Raw genomic sequence first — 12,545 nt, forward strand, 5'->3', positions numbered from 1 at the left:
TCCTCCTCTGTGTAACCTTCCTTCCAGGCTATCACTTGAATTCTGTATAATGCCAGCCTAATAATTTTCTACATTTATAAATAATTTTTAGATACTTGAAAAACAATGTATAATTATACTGTTTATCTCTTGACACTACATACTTCTTGACACTACGTACTTCTCTGTATTTCCAGGTCATTGTAGATCTCACTCAAGAGAGAGATTATCTGCAGTCTCAGCAACCACTAAGTCCTCTGAAAGCACCAAGTCCAGATTCTTCACCAAACCCAGCCAGCCCTCTTTCTAATGAAGACAAGCAGCACCTTGCAGTTGAGCTGGCAGACACCAAGGCTAAATTGAGAAGAATCCGGCAGGAGCTGTGAGTCACCGGTGATTTGTGCTTCTAGAGAGACTTCTATATTAAGTCTTGTGCATCCTAAAAATGCAGTTGCTTGTCGGCTTCGGTACACTGGCCTCCATGGGAACTCTCAGAATCGCATCTTTCAAATTTTTTATCCATAGCAGTAGGAGGCTAGTACGGGTGTTCCATCTTTCTTCTTTCTTAACTGGTCTTTAAACACAGAGTGATGGCTACTTCCATTTTTCTTTTTGTCTCATCTCTCTCTTCCCCTCTTCACAATGCCAACTGCTAGCTGCACTTTTTAGTTACGAGTGGGAAGTCCAGAGGCCAGTGAAGCTAGCTATGACAGCAGTAGACCAATGAGATTTAAACAGAGGTACTTAATATAAAAATAGAGTTGCAAACTCAGATCCATGGTATGTGTATGGTATCATAAGAAAAAACCTCTCACTTTTATGAAGCTGTCATGACAAAGAGGGTCTATGTTCAGAATATGCTAGGAGATTTCTACCTTCCTTTCCGGATTCCCAGTCATGTCCATATAATCAATATTGTTTCAGGGGAAAAAAAAAAAATTCTTACTAAGATTTTTCTAATCCTTTTCAGGGAAGAGAAGTCTGAGCAGCTTGTAGATTCTAAACATGAAGTTGAGCAGCTCACCCTAGAGCTGCAAAAAATAAAACAAGAGGTAAGATGAGCTTGTTTTACTGTGACAGTCTTCCCTATTTAAAAAAGCCTCTTTCGGTGTGAGGCTAAAAATACTACTATGCCTATTTTTTAATGAAGAAAGCAAGTTACTCCAGCAAGCTGTTTGACGATTATGGCTATGGCATAGCAATGCTACGCTTTCCACTTAACTGGTGAGAGCAGTTTCATCTGTTTAGCTTGCAAATAGCCTGGTAACGCCTGAAGCTTATGCAGCATCAGGCATTAGAAATGTCAGAGTCCCAAGAGGCTGAAGAGCCTCCCTGTCTTGTAGAGAATTTACTGGCTAATTAGGAGAATTCTCTTACTCCTGAACCAGGGGAATGCTATTTGCCTATGCTTAAAATAAGTAAATAAATAAAAATAAAGTTTAAAGAACATGCTTTCAAGTATTAATTAAGATTTTTCTCCCTGTTTATTCCTCAATTCTCACAGAATATCCACCTGGCCTCAGATGCTCGCTCTGCCCGAGCATACAGAGATGAGCTCGACTCTCTGAGAGAGAGGGCAAACCGTGTGGAGAGACTTGAGATGGAACTTGTTCGGTGCAAAGAGAAACTTCATGATGTGGATTTTTACAAAGCTCGGATGGAGGCAAGTGAAAATTGGGAGAAAGACTTACTGAGTAATCTTTTAATGTTTGGCTTTTGTTATGTTACCAGTTCATGTGTCATTTGTCGTTGAACTGACTGTAGCAGAACATCAGTGCAAGTGGAAATTTCGTAACATACATCATAGTTACTGACTTAGCAACGTTAAAACTTCTTTCAGTGGCAAGAAGGACTTGGTGCACACAAAAAATAAATACCCATTAGTTTTAATAAACTCTGCTTAGTTCAGCATTATGTGGCTAAGTAGGATAGATCTTTTCTGGACGGTTCTTCTAGAGAATCAAGACCTTTAGTCTAGCCTTGAAAATTTACTTAGGTAAAATGCCTATGTTTCAGAGTTGTTCCTTTGACCAACACTTTAAATGTCATGTATATATTAGCTAAATGAATGTTTGGGTGTTTTTCCTTAGGTGTTTGTAGCAGATGCAACTGTTATTAAAATGGATGGACATTTTTAAGCATGACCTCAGATGATGAATTCTAGCTACCCCTTTTTGCAACTGTTGCTCGTAGTAGAGAGAAAATCTTCCCTAGTGCCCTGAGTAGGGTATGTCAATGAGAAATGTATAACTTTGTTCCAGTAGTAATGCCAGTTACACAGCTTAGTCACCTGCATCTATGTCCATCCTAGAATTATTAATTATCTTAGTTTGGAAAGGACCTTGGAGATCATCAAGACAAACTCATTGCTCACAGAATGGCTGACCTTAAATTTAGGTCAGACTGCTCTTATTTTCTGTCCTTTCAGTTCTTTGAGCCATTCTTACCTAAATTCTCAATAATCCACAAACGTAATACTTCAGCTGAAGTCAAATGAATATCCAGACTTGCTGAACACTTGCAGGTTCAGAAATTGACAACCTCACTATAATTAGATAAAATCCCAGGTCTGAGGTAGAAGAGTGATGTTGAAATTCGCATTTGCCAGGCCTCTGGCTGAGAACACACCTTATTTCTGCTCTATAAACTCTACTTAGTAGGTGATTTTTTTCCCTCTCTAACCTAAGGGGCCAGCTAGCTGCTGCTTCTTATGAATAGGTTCACTAAAATAGATGGTTATTAAATGTAGTAATAGACTACAAAAGCCTGTCTTTCCTCTCAGTAATTCCCAGTTTACATTAGGAAGTATGAAGCTCTAGCGCTCTCTCTGTTTTCCTCCCTCAAGCTGGCAAATCAGTCGTGCATTAACCTGGCACACTAGCTATCAGCATGGCATTCTGGCATTTCCCTTTTGGCTGTGCACTGGAGTCACTTAGCTTCTACTTGCTGCTTGGATAATTTACCCAGAGCTAGGAGAGGAGTTTTTTAGTCTTGTCTTCATCTAGATCATGGGAGTAGCTATTTCTGTTCTTGAGTTCTCAGCCTCCTTGCTTGTCCTAGAGCTAGCAGATCCCTGCTCTGCTGTCTGCATGCTAATCTTGCTTAACATATCATTCAGTAAAGAGACCTCCACTTCAGTTTCGAATTTGTTCCAACTTTCCTCACTCCTTCTTCCACCCTGCCAGTTTTTGGTGAAAGTATTGAACGTCAGAGATGAGCGTTGGCTCTCCAGGGATACCTCCCTGAAATACAGTAGTGGGACAAAGAATATTTCCCATCCACGTGGCACTTTTCCAATTCTGGGCCGCAGCGTGGCCTCTAGCAAAAGTTGTTGCTGCTGTAGGGGCTGAGCTCTTCTAATATATGGCAGGATTGTGCAGCTGTCTGCAGGCTGCTCTGTGGTCTAGAATAGCCAGAGTATTTCACATTCTCACCACTCCCTCTTCCATCATTGATCAAGTCTTGGTACAGCCATGGATTGCCAGTGTTGAGCAGTGGCAGCATTGGGCAAACTCCGCTGGTTTCATGCTGATACATTCAGAGGATTCCATAGGGAACTATTCTGTCTTTTTTTTTTATGGTTATGGAGTAGCACAAAGACTGTGCATTGTAGCCAGTATCCAACTTTCCACGGTCCCTCAGTTTTCTGTCTTACCTGTCTCAAGTTCTCCGCCCCTCCAAAAGAAGGGTTAGTGGCTGGAGTCAGTTCAGTGTCTGCTCAGATTCCACCCACTCCCTCAAAAACTGTTTGGCTTACAAATCAGTAAGTGAGAAGAAAAAGTGGGTTTACCTTTATGCATTAATGCAGAAAGCTATTAAATGGGCACTTAAAAATCTTTTCCTTGTAGTTCACATACACATTTGGTAGTTTGAGCAAAAAATACAGAATGTGCTCTGTGTATGATACCATGACAAGCTTTAAGAATTGCGAGCAAGCTTACAAGTAGTTTCTGAGAGCACATAATACAAATCAGCAGTGGCAGCAGGAAGAGATTTAAGGAGCTATTGCAGAAGGAGTGCAAAAGGAGCAAGTCTTTCTCTATGTGAACGTAACACGTTTAGGCATGTGTGTTGTTTTCCTTCTCTGTATGTCTTGACAAAGTTGTTCAGAAATGACATTTTAATTTGACCATCGTTCAAGAGACATGGAGATGAATATGCTCTGGAGACCTTCCTGCTGGGGTGGCTTAATGAGGTCATAAGTGTGAATGTGGAGGAGCAGGCTTAATGCAGGGCTTCCTCCAAGGAGGTGCTTCTCTCCAATGTAAAGCTTCCCTCTGGCATTCCTCTCCATTGAACCTTGTGCTGCTCCAGGCGATCAGATTATTTTCTGAGGCCAGGGAGTCTGCCTTGCCCATTCTTCCTCCTTCTCACCGCAATCACATTTCCATGCGGGACGATGGGAGGAATTTCTGTGAATGTTTAAAAAAACCAAAAGTATCTCTTGTATGTTTTCATATAGCTGTCCAAGGCAATGTTTGATTGTCACAAGATGTTAACTGTGTCATGGCTCAGTAGGGGCAGCTACTGAAATGCCAGAAGGGAGGGGTTTAAACTCTGTTTAATAACTAGGTCTGGATGTGTGTGCAAATTCTCTAGTTTCAGATTTAAACAATCTGATTGCTACTTTAGTTTCTGAAAATGTTTTCCAGTAGCAACACACCCTGATTGTGCAACCACTTACTCCCAGAGTTAATTGTAACCATATGAGTACACAATGCACATTCCTAAAGCTATTTCAAGGGACAGTGATACAGGATCAAACCACAATATGTAATTTATTTTAGAAATTACAAAAGCAGAATTATATATGTTGGATATTAAACCATCACAATTTAAGTGATATAAAACAAAGGGGTTTTTTTAATCCCTTGCCTAATAAATTTAAAAAAAAAATCCACAGCCAACTGTTTTTGCTGTCAATTTAAAAATAAACTCATAGTTAAAAAATAATGTTGGTGGGTTTGTTAATTAAAGAAAAAATAAACCTTAATTCCAGTGGAAGCACCACCACCCCATGACCACCACCTACTGATTGTCTAACAAGTGCGATTTGTAGCTAGACACATTTTTAGGTCAACTATGTTATCCCAGCGACTTCTGGGAGATGTTAGTGCTGACGTGTTTTAGTTAGGACAGGTTTACCTTCCAGGCCTTGAGATACAACTCTACAAAGCTCCCATGGAGTAATTATTTAAATTATATGAACTTTTCAATATTAAGACAACCTCAGATCATGGGTACACCAGTGAGCAATGTTGACCTCGCCACAGCAGGCATTTCCACCAGGTTATTAATTTAAGATTTCATCAGAACTGCTTTGAACTGACATGTCCGCCCCTCCTGGGTGCTTGACGGAAAGTGCTTCAGTCTTCCATATATTGCAGCACCCAGTGATATGTGGTTTGTACCAGAGCCTGGATATGTGTATGTACTTGGCACGTAGCTTGGCTCTTCATGAGACACTAAAATAACTCGTTCCTGCTTGGTAGGCAGTTTTGGGGATAGTTCTGGGGCCATGTGTTTGAGGTCAGACACCACCTTACTTCTTAGGGCTGTGGTCCAGATTGAGTGTGATGATCTAGCAAAGTAAACTCTTGGCATGTTGCTGTTTCATTACAGGTATTCTGGCAGCTGACATGACACCCAGCATCTTTTGTGTCATGTATTTCCTCTGGTCTGTCATCTGTTTAGTGTCAGCCTTTTTAGTTTGCCCACCCTGAAGTGACTCTGTTAGATGAGACTTGGCCCAAAATGCTGGTTCTATAAAATTAGTGTTTCAGTATTATTATTTTAGTTACTCACATACTCAGACATTTTAATTGCGGTAGTTGAACCACTTCACAAGCACTAACATTCTTTTTAATGCTACTGTAGTAGCGAAATTTTTCCTCTCATATTTTGCAAGTTGGTAGCTGACCCACTGAGAGATAAAGGGCAATATGGTACTGCATAAGGTAGACTTTACATATTATGCCATCTACAGCCAAGATGCAGCAACTAAGATTACTTGCTATATGAGGCTATTAAATCATGGCCCCCTGTAGTATCAAAAGGCAAGGGGGGTACGTGTCATCAGACACTCTTAACTTGTGTTTTACAGCTATCTTCTTTTTTTCTTTTTTTTTTTCCTTTTTTCTTCTTGTTTTTTAAATAACTGAGCCACATAAGGCTTCTTAAGGCTGATTCTACTCCCAATAATGAGAAGGTAGTTGCTGTTTCAGCAGTGAAAGTAATTTGCTCATGCTTGGTGATCTTTCAGGAATCTACTTGGTTTGGATGTTTGTGGTCTGAGAGAGCAGACACGAACACTGATGTCAGCAGAGACTTCACATTTTGAAAATGGTTGTCCGGGATTAAACTTGTCAAGCCATAAGCATTTCACCCTGCCTGTGTGCACATTTTCTGGTTTTGCTTATTTCGTTGGAGCAGGGGAAGGCATGGGGGGAGGAGGGAGGAAAGCAAAGAAAGACAAAAGAAAATTTATTTAGAGAATCAAATAATCTGCTTCTTGCCCCATTGTCGCTTGTCTGGGCAAACGTCTGTCCTGTATCCATTTAAACTTTTAAATGCTGATACGTTCCTGCCATAGAAAATTCTGTCTCTAACTCAAGAGTTACCTGAGGATCAACAAGAGTAAAAGCTATAAGTTTTTATATAAGTTGAAATAAGACATAATTTAACAAATGTGTTTAAAACATGACCAAGAATACATGGCCGGATTTTATGCTTTGGACATTTCATGTTTCTGGAGATAAGATACTTGAAGGCAGAGAGTTTCATTTGTTGCTTTGCAAGGAACGTTCGGAGTGCAGTATAATTAACTTTGTTCTAATGCTGTGGCTACAGCAGAATAATAAGTTAAACTTTTACTCAGTACAAACAGATCCAAAAGCTGTAATGGATAAGCAACATGGCTTGTGCAGTTAATGCTCATGTGTTTATTGGGCATGGGGTGGGGTGTGTTAAGTGATAAGTGTAAAACAACTTCTCTTGTTTAAATGAATTAAAATTCTGTTCATGAGAGAGAAATAAACTTTATTAAACAGACATTTACATGTAAGTGTACTGAATGTACTGAAACAGGAATATGGACATAGTATATATTGATGGATAGTGCTCACGAACGTGCTTTGAATACACTATACCATCCCCTGAAAGTAAATAAATATAATCTATTTTGAAACTGGGGACTACAGTGAGTTGTCTGAGGAAATGGTATTGTAACAGTGGAATTGGGATTGAACAGTTGCTCTTCTGTGTCTTGAGTCTCCTTGGTGCACCTCTTGATCTAGCCTCATATAAAGCACAAGGAACTCCATTGAACTTCTAAAATTCAGGAAAAAACAATAGGAAGAGTTACTTGTTTTAATGACACAGATAGCTAAACATAGTATAATCTCCCATTAAAATAGCCGGTAAAACTTTTTTATGAAACGGAGAAACATGTCAAATTTCTTTCTTGTGTTTTTGCAATGTCAGTTTATGAAAAGTCACCTGGTCTTTGAAAAGTCAGTTTATGTAAAGAGATTAGGCTTGTTGCTTTTTCTCCCTAGGAGTTAAGAGAGGACAACATCATCTTAATTGAAACAAAGGCCATGCTAGAAGAACAGCTAACAATGGCAAGAGCTCGTGGTGATAAACTGCATGAATTAGAGAAGGAAAATTTGCAGCTGAAATCCAAACTTCATGATGTAGAGCTGGTATGCCTTCTCTTTTTCATTATGCTAATTTTTTGAACTTCTGTTTTTATGCTAGGTCACAGATTCATGTCACAGAAACCAGTGGAGACAGGCAAATAAATCAACAGTGCTTTTGAAGAGGTCTTTAGTTTGAACTTTATGTACATGAATTCTTGAAATACTATAATGTTAACAGTGTAAATATTGCCAATGCTACTTTGTGTGAGACTGATGAATTTAATTTTATGCAAGAAGGTACTGCAATGGCAGTAATTCTAAAATACAGATTGCTTTCATACATATTGATAACGGAGTTGTTAAAAATCTGTCCGTTAAGTAGAAATCCCTTACATATAGGAAATGAAATCTACTGTAGTAAATGATCTTTCTTGTTGGAAACAAAACCCCCAGCCATTACAGTGACTTTAAGAATCCATTATCACTGTAAAAGACACAAAATTCCAAAATTTATTTCTGTGTAAATCAGAGACGTAGCTTATTGCTTCATAGACAAGGAAACATAAGAAGTGGCAGATTATTGCCTACAAACAAAAAGCAACATTGGATTTTATAATCCCACTAGAAATAATAAATAGTCTTCCATCTCTTCTATTTTACTTAACAGTTCTCCTCTTATCCCTCTGTGTTTTGAATTCTTGTGGGTTTAACTGCACAGGGATTTAACTGTATGGGGTTTCCAATAGGGTCTGTTGGAAACAAAGATGTTGAGGGTGCTGTGTGGAGTTATGTTTAATGACTGATTCAGAGCATTATAAGGGTCATGTCATGCTCCAGCTTTTCCAAAGTGGCTGATTTTGAATGATGCTTTTCTGGGTGACTTGACGAATTTTTGGGTAATGCTTCCTGAAAATTTGGGACCCTCTGAGGCACGACTGCAGCTCCCACAAATGCAAATGGCTGAAATAATCACAAGAAGCAAGGGTAGATTCATTTTCCAGATCTGTTTTCTGGATATTTTAAAACCCAAATTATAAGGCAGATGTTGCTTGCCGATCCATATGACTGGATCCAAATTTGACGTGATGAGTTGAAGAAGCTAGGTAGAATTCAAGGTTATATCTGCAGAGTCTCCAGTGTGTCAGTGCGTGATGCCACGTGTTTTTGAAGAGTTTAGCTCTGGAGACAGCTTGAATCCAGCCTGCCTTACTAGCCCTGGCTTGTACTGGCCCTGTCATCACCCAGTATGTTCTCACTCCAGTCACCCTCCCTCCAAGTGTATCATGGACCTGAGCTGACTCTAAACAGGGCCAGTTGGGTGTCTCTGCACTGCGTTCTGTGGCACGTATGGTAGCCCACAGCAAACATTTAATGCTCTACATGTATTTCAATAGGAGATTCTTCTACCCTTAACATGTGTTGTGCTTGTAGCAGTTCAACTGACAGAATAATCTTTCGGATAAGCTGAATATGTATTTTCGTTCATGCTTGTCTTGCACAGGACCGGGACACAGACAAGAAGAGAATTGAAGAGCTGCTGGAGGAGAACATGGTCTTGGAGATTGCACAGAAACAGAGCATGAATGAGTCTGCACACCTAGGCTGGGAACTAGAACAACTGTCTAAAAGCACAGATCTTGCAGATAGTGAGTACCACCTGAGGTAGCTGTTGTTGTGTTTGTGGTCTCTTTCAGAGTAGGCAGGTTGGTTGACGGAGACGAGAACAGAAGTTGAGTCCAAGCTTGGTGAACTTCCCCCATTCAACCACTTGACTTTGTACTTAGTTTTTTGAATTTCTAAAATGTATTCCTTCTACTTTCTTTCACTTTCTTTTGAAAGCATTAAAATGTTTTCCTTTTATTTTGTTTGTCACTGAGAGAGTGACTTTTAAGTAAAATGATAAAAATTACAAAAAAAGAGAAAGCTTTATAAATGACACAGCAAAAATGTCACACCAAACACTGGATATTTCTAACTGAATGGCTGGGAGGCATCTGTGAGCTTTAGTATTCTTTAGTACAATTAGTACAGACAATTAGCCAGTCTTTAAGTCCCAGGAAGTAGTGTATGCTGAAGTCATTTATTTTTACTAGATACTGAAAAATGTGTACAGTTAAAATAACTGGCTGATTATTTTTTTTGAATGGTTGATTTGATTTCCATAACTATCACAGACATAACTAATGCTTCCTTCACTAGTCAGGTTTTAGCATTGGTTTCTGTGTCTAACATTCATTCTGTCTATAATACCAGCCTAAATAACAATGCTAAATTGAACTTGGGAAATATAAGCTATTTCATGCAGTTCAATGTGCAGCTTTTATTGATTACTCACCTGATTCTGCTAAGACTTGCATGTTTAGCTTTGTGTACCAGGAACAGTTTAACTTGAAGACAAAGGAATAAATTAGAGTAAGCAGATGTTCAGTTTTTAGTAAAGCTGTCTAGAAGAATAGCTTTGTTTTGTAAAATAACTGAATGTGTGCCTGACACCAAGTTTTAAATCTACTTGCTACCTAGGATCTGAGTTATCTTTACTAAGATTAACAGCTAATTAATTGTTACTTTTAATTAATAATCTTGCAAAGCAGGTTTACCTTAGCCTGAGAAGTGAATGGTACTCTGTTCCTCCTTATATGTAATCAAGGATATTGCTTATTATATTAGTCAGTGGAGAAGAAACACAGTTCTCTCAAAAGTTACAAATTTTGATGAAGAGTATTTCAGGAAAATGTAAAACTATCTAATTTTCTGGCTTGTTTCATATAGCAAGTTTTGCCTCCTTCCTGATTTGGTTTCACTAGTGATATAATAGAAGGAAGGATGCTAGTTTTATTTTATCTCTTATTTATTCATTTATGTCAAACATAACTTTAAAAATTTGCTCTACAGAGTGGTTTAAAACTAATGAAAAAAGATGAGATTCCTTCACTGCACTGATGCTTAGCGTTTCAGCACTGGAGCTCCAGAACCTCTCTGATTAACCAAAGAAAAAGAGAGTCAGAGGAACTGAGAACATCAGTAATCTTTTGTATTCAGTAGGAAAAAAAAATTAGTGAAGGAAGCCTGATTTCAAAAAAACTAAGAACATTAAACTTTGAAACTTTAAATTATTTCACGGAAGTGCTGTCCTACTTTTACAATAATTCTCTTTAAGAAATTCCATTTCAATGTATGTTGCTGTTCTGAATGCAGCTTATTTGTAAAAATAGAGTCAGTCTGCAAAGCTCTTTTGGAAAACCTCCAGTTCCTGGATTTCAAGTTGAGTCTGCAAGGGTGGCAGATAGCAGAAGATTTTACCTGGCAGTTTGGAATATTTTTATTCAAAATAATTTTAAAAATAAGCATGGGAAAAAGTCATTTAGATGGGCTTTGCTTCTGGACAGAACTCATCTGGAGTATTTAGTTAATATTTACTATTCGAGTCTTCATTTGACCAAAACTCTCCAGGTGATGCTCCATAAAAGAGACAAATGGGATTTTACCATGCTCAGAAACTTGCCAGTTCTAAAGTACTCAGTGTGCTGTAGGTACTAGTGCTGGTTATTCAGCAGCAGTGGATAATTTTCTGAGACTTAAAGACAATTTAAAGTCAGTTTCTTATACGAAATGTGGTTTTAAGGTGAAGGGTAGCAATTACTCCATGTGAAACAGAGGGTTGCTCTTATAATTATTCAGGTACTGAGCAGAGAAATGAGCAGAACGATGATGCTTTGGTGTTGGGAGTTAAGGCTGAGGGGTAGTGAGACTTTTGATCAACAAACATTTAGAGTAAAATAACATCTCTGTTGTAGAAGTTGCATAAATTTGGTTAGTTCTGAGACTTCAACTTCAGACACTTCTCTGTGATCAACATTCTGATGAATGTCCTGTGCCTGGGTACCTGGTAGTAAAATATCCTCCCTGTTTCAGCATATTCTTGATGAAGTAGCTGTGAAGATAAGCACTGGAACTCACTCTTGTAAGAATTTTTTCCATGACTAAATATGATCAAATACCTAAGTTTTCACTAGCTTTTGGAAGTGCACCACCTTGCTGTTTTAGCACTTTGCAGTGGTTTAGTTTCTGCCTCAATTTATTTCCTCTGATGGAAGTATGAGAAGGGTATCAAAGTAGATTTTGCTACTAACATTAAACATGCTACTAACATGGCTAAAGCAACTTTAAGAAGAGTTAGGAAAGCAACTAACTTTTAAGATGGTTATCTGTTCAGATACTTCCCGATTTATTAAAGGTCTTAATTGTTATCTGAAATTGTTACCTGTTTTTAACAAACTGTTTACTTAACAGTCAAGCTGAAATGACTGGATCTGATTGCAATTATCTTCATACAAGTGAATCTTAAGGACTTAGGGAGGGAGATGTTTGTGAATTGGTTAGTGCCACCTTCTGATTCTCATGTTTCAACAGCCAGAAAGTCCTTTGTGTTTGAGTTGAATGAATGTGCTTCGAGTCGCATACTGAAGCTAGAGAAGGATAATCAGAGCTTGCAGAACACAATCCAAGAGCTGAGAGATGCCTCCTTGACCTCCAGAGAGAGCAGCCTAAAGTTTGTGGAACTGGAAAATGAAAATCAGCAGCTTAGCAAAAAGGTAATTTGCTCACAGGAGCAGAGCTCTTCGGCTTTTAAACACAGTGTGCACAGGGCTGTACGGCATTCTTGAACGATGAGGGATTGCAGGGAATTCACCCATGTTCCCCAGAAGACTGGGCATGTTTTTGGGCTCATCTATTTAATTGTGTTATAACATTGATGTGTTCTATTGCCTTGTACTTCACTGCCTACTTAGTGCATCATTGTAAGCAAAAAGTGACTGTTCCTGTTTCATAAAAGCTGTCTCTCGGTGCTCGTTTGCCCCATCAGATTGTACTGTTGATGGTCCCTTTTTAGGTCCCTTTTTGTCATCTTATGGTAGTCAAGGAAGC

At 38.7% G+C, this 12,545-nt stretch overlaps 1 protein-coding gene across 1 annotated transcript in view; it reads left to right on the forward strand.

Annotated features, from left to right (window-relative positions):
• The window catches only part of CCDC88C (coiled-coil domain containing 88C), a 103,685-nt gene that overhangs the window by 52,943 nt on the left and 38,197 nt on the right, over positions 1 to 12,545 (forward strand). Inside the window, exons 8-13 of the mRNA XM_075151255.1 lie at positions 177 to 361; positions 950 to 1,031; positions 1,484 to 1,642; positions 7,536 to 7,682; positions 9,121 to 9,265; positions 12,030 to 12,211. Of these exons, the coding sequence (XP_075007356.1) occupies positions 177 to 361; positions 950 to 1,031; positions 1,484 to 1,642; positions 7,536 to 7,682; positions 9,121 to 9,265; positions 12,030 to 12,211 (900 nt within the window). The remainder of the gene's footprint in view (positions 1 to 176; positions 362 to 949; positions 1,032 to 1,483; positions 1,643 to 7,535; positions 7,683 to 9,120; positions 9,266 to 12,029; positions 12,212 to 12,545) is intronic.

The sequence above is a fragment of the Calonectris borealis genome, chromosome 5 (assembly GCF_964195595.1).
Source record: "Calonectris borealis chromosome 5, bCalBor7.hap1.2, whole genome shotgun sequence".
NCBI lineage: Eukaryota > Metazoa > Chordata > Aves > Procellariiformes > Procellariidae > Calonectris > Calonectris borealis.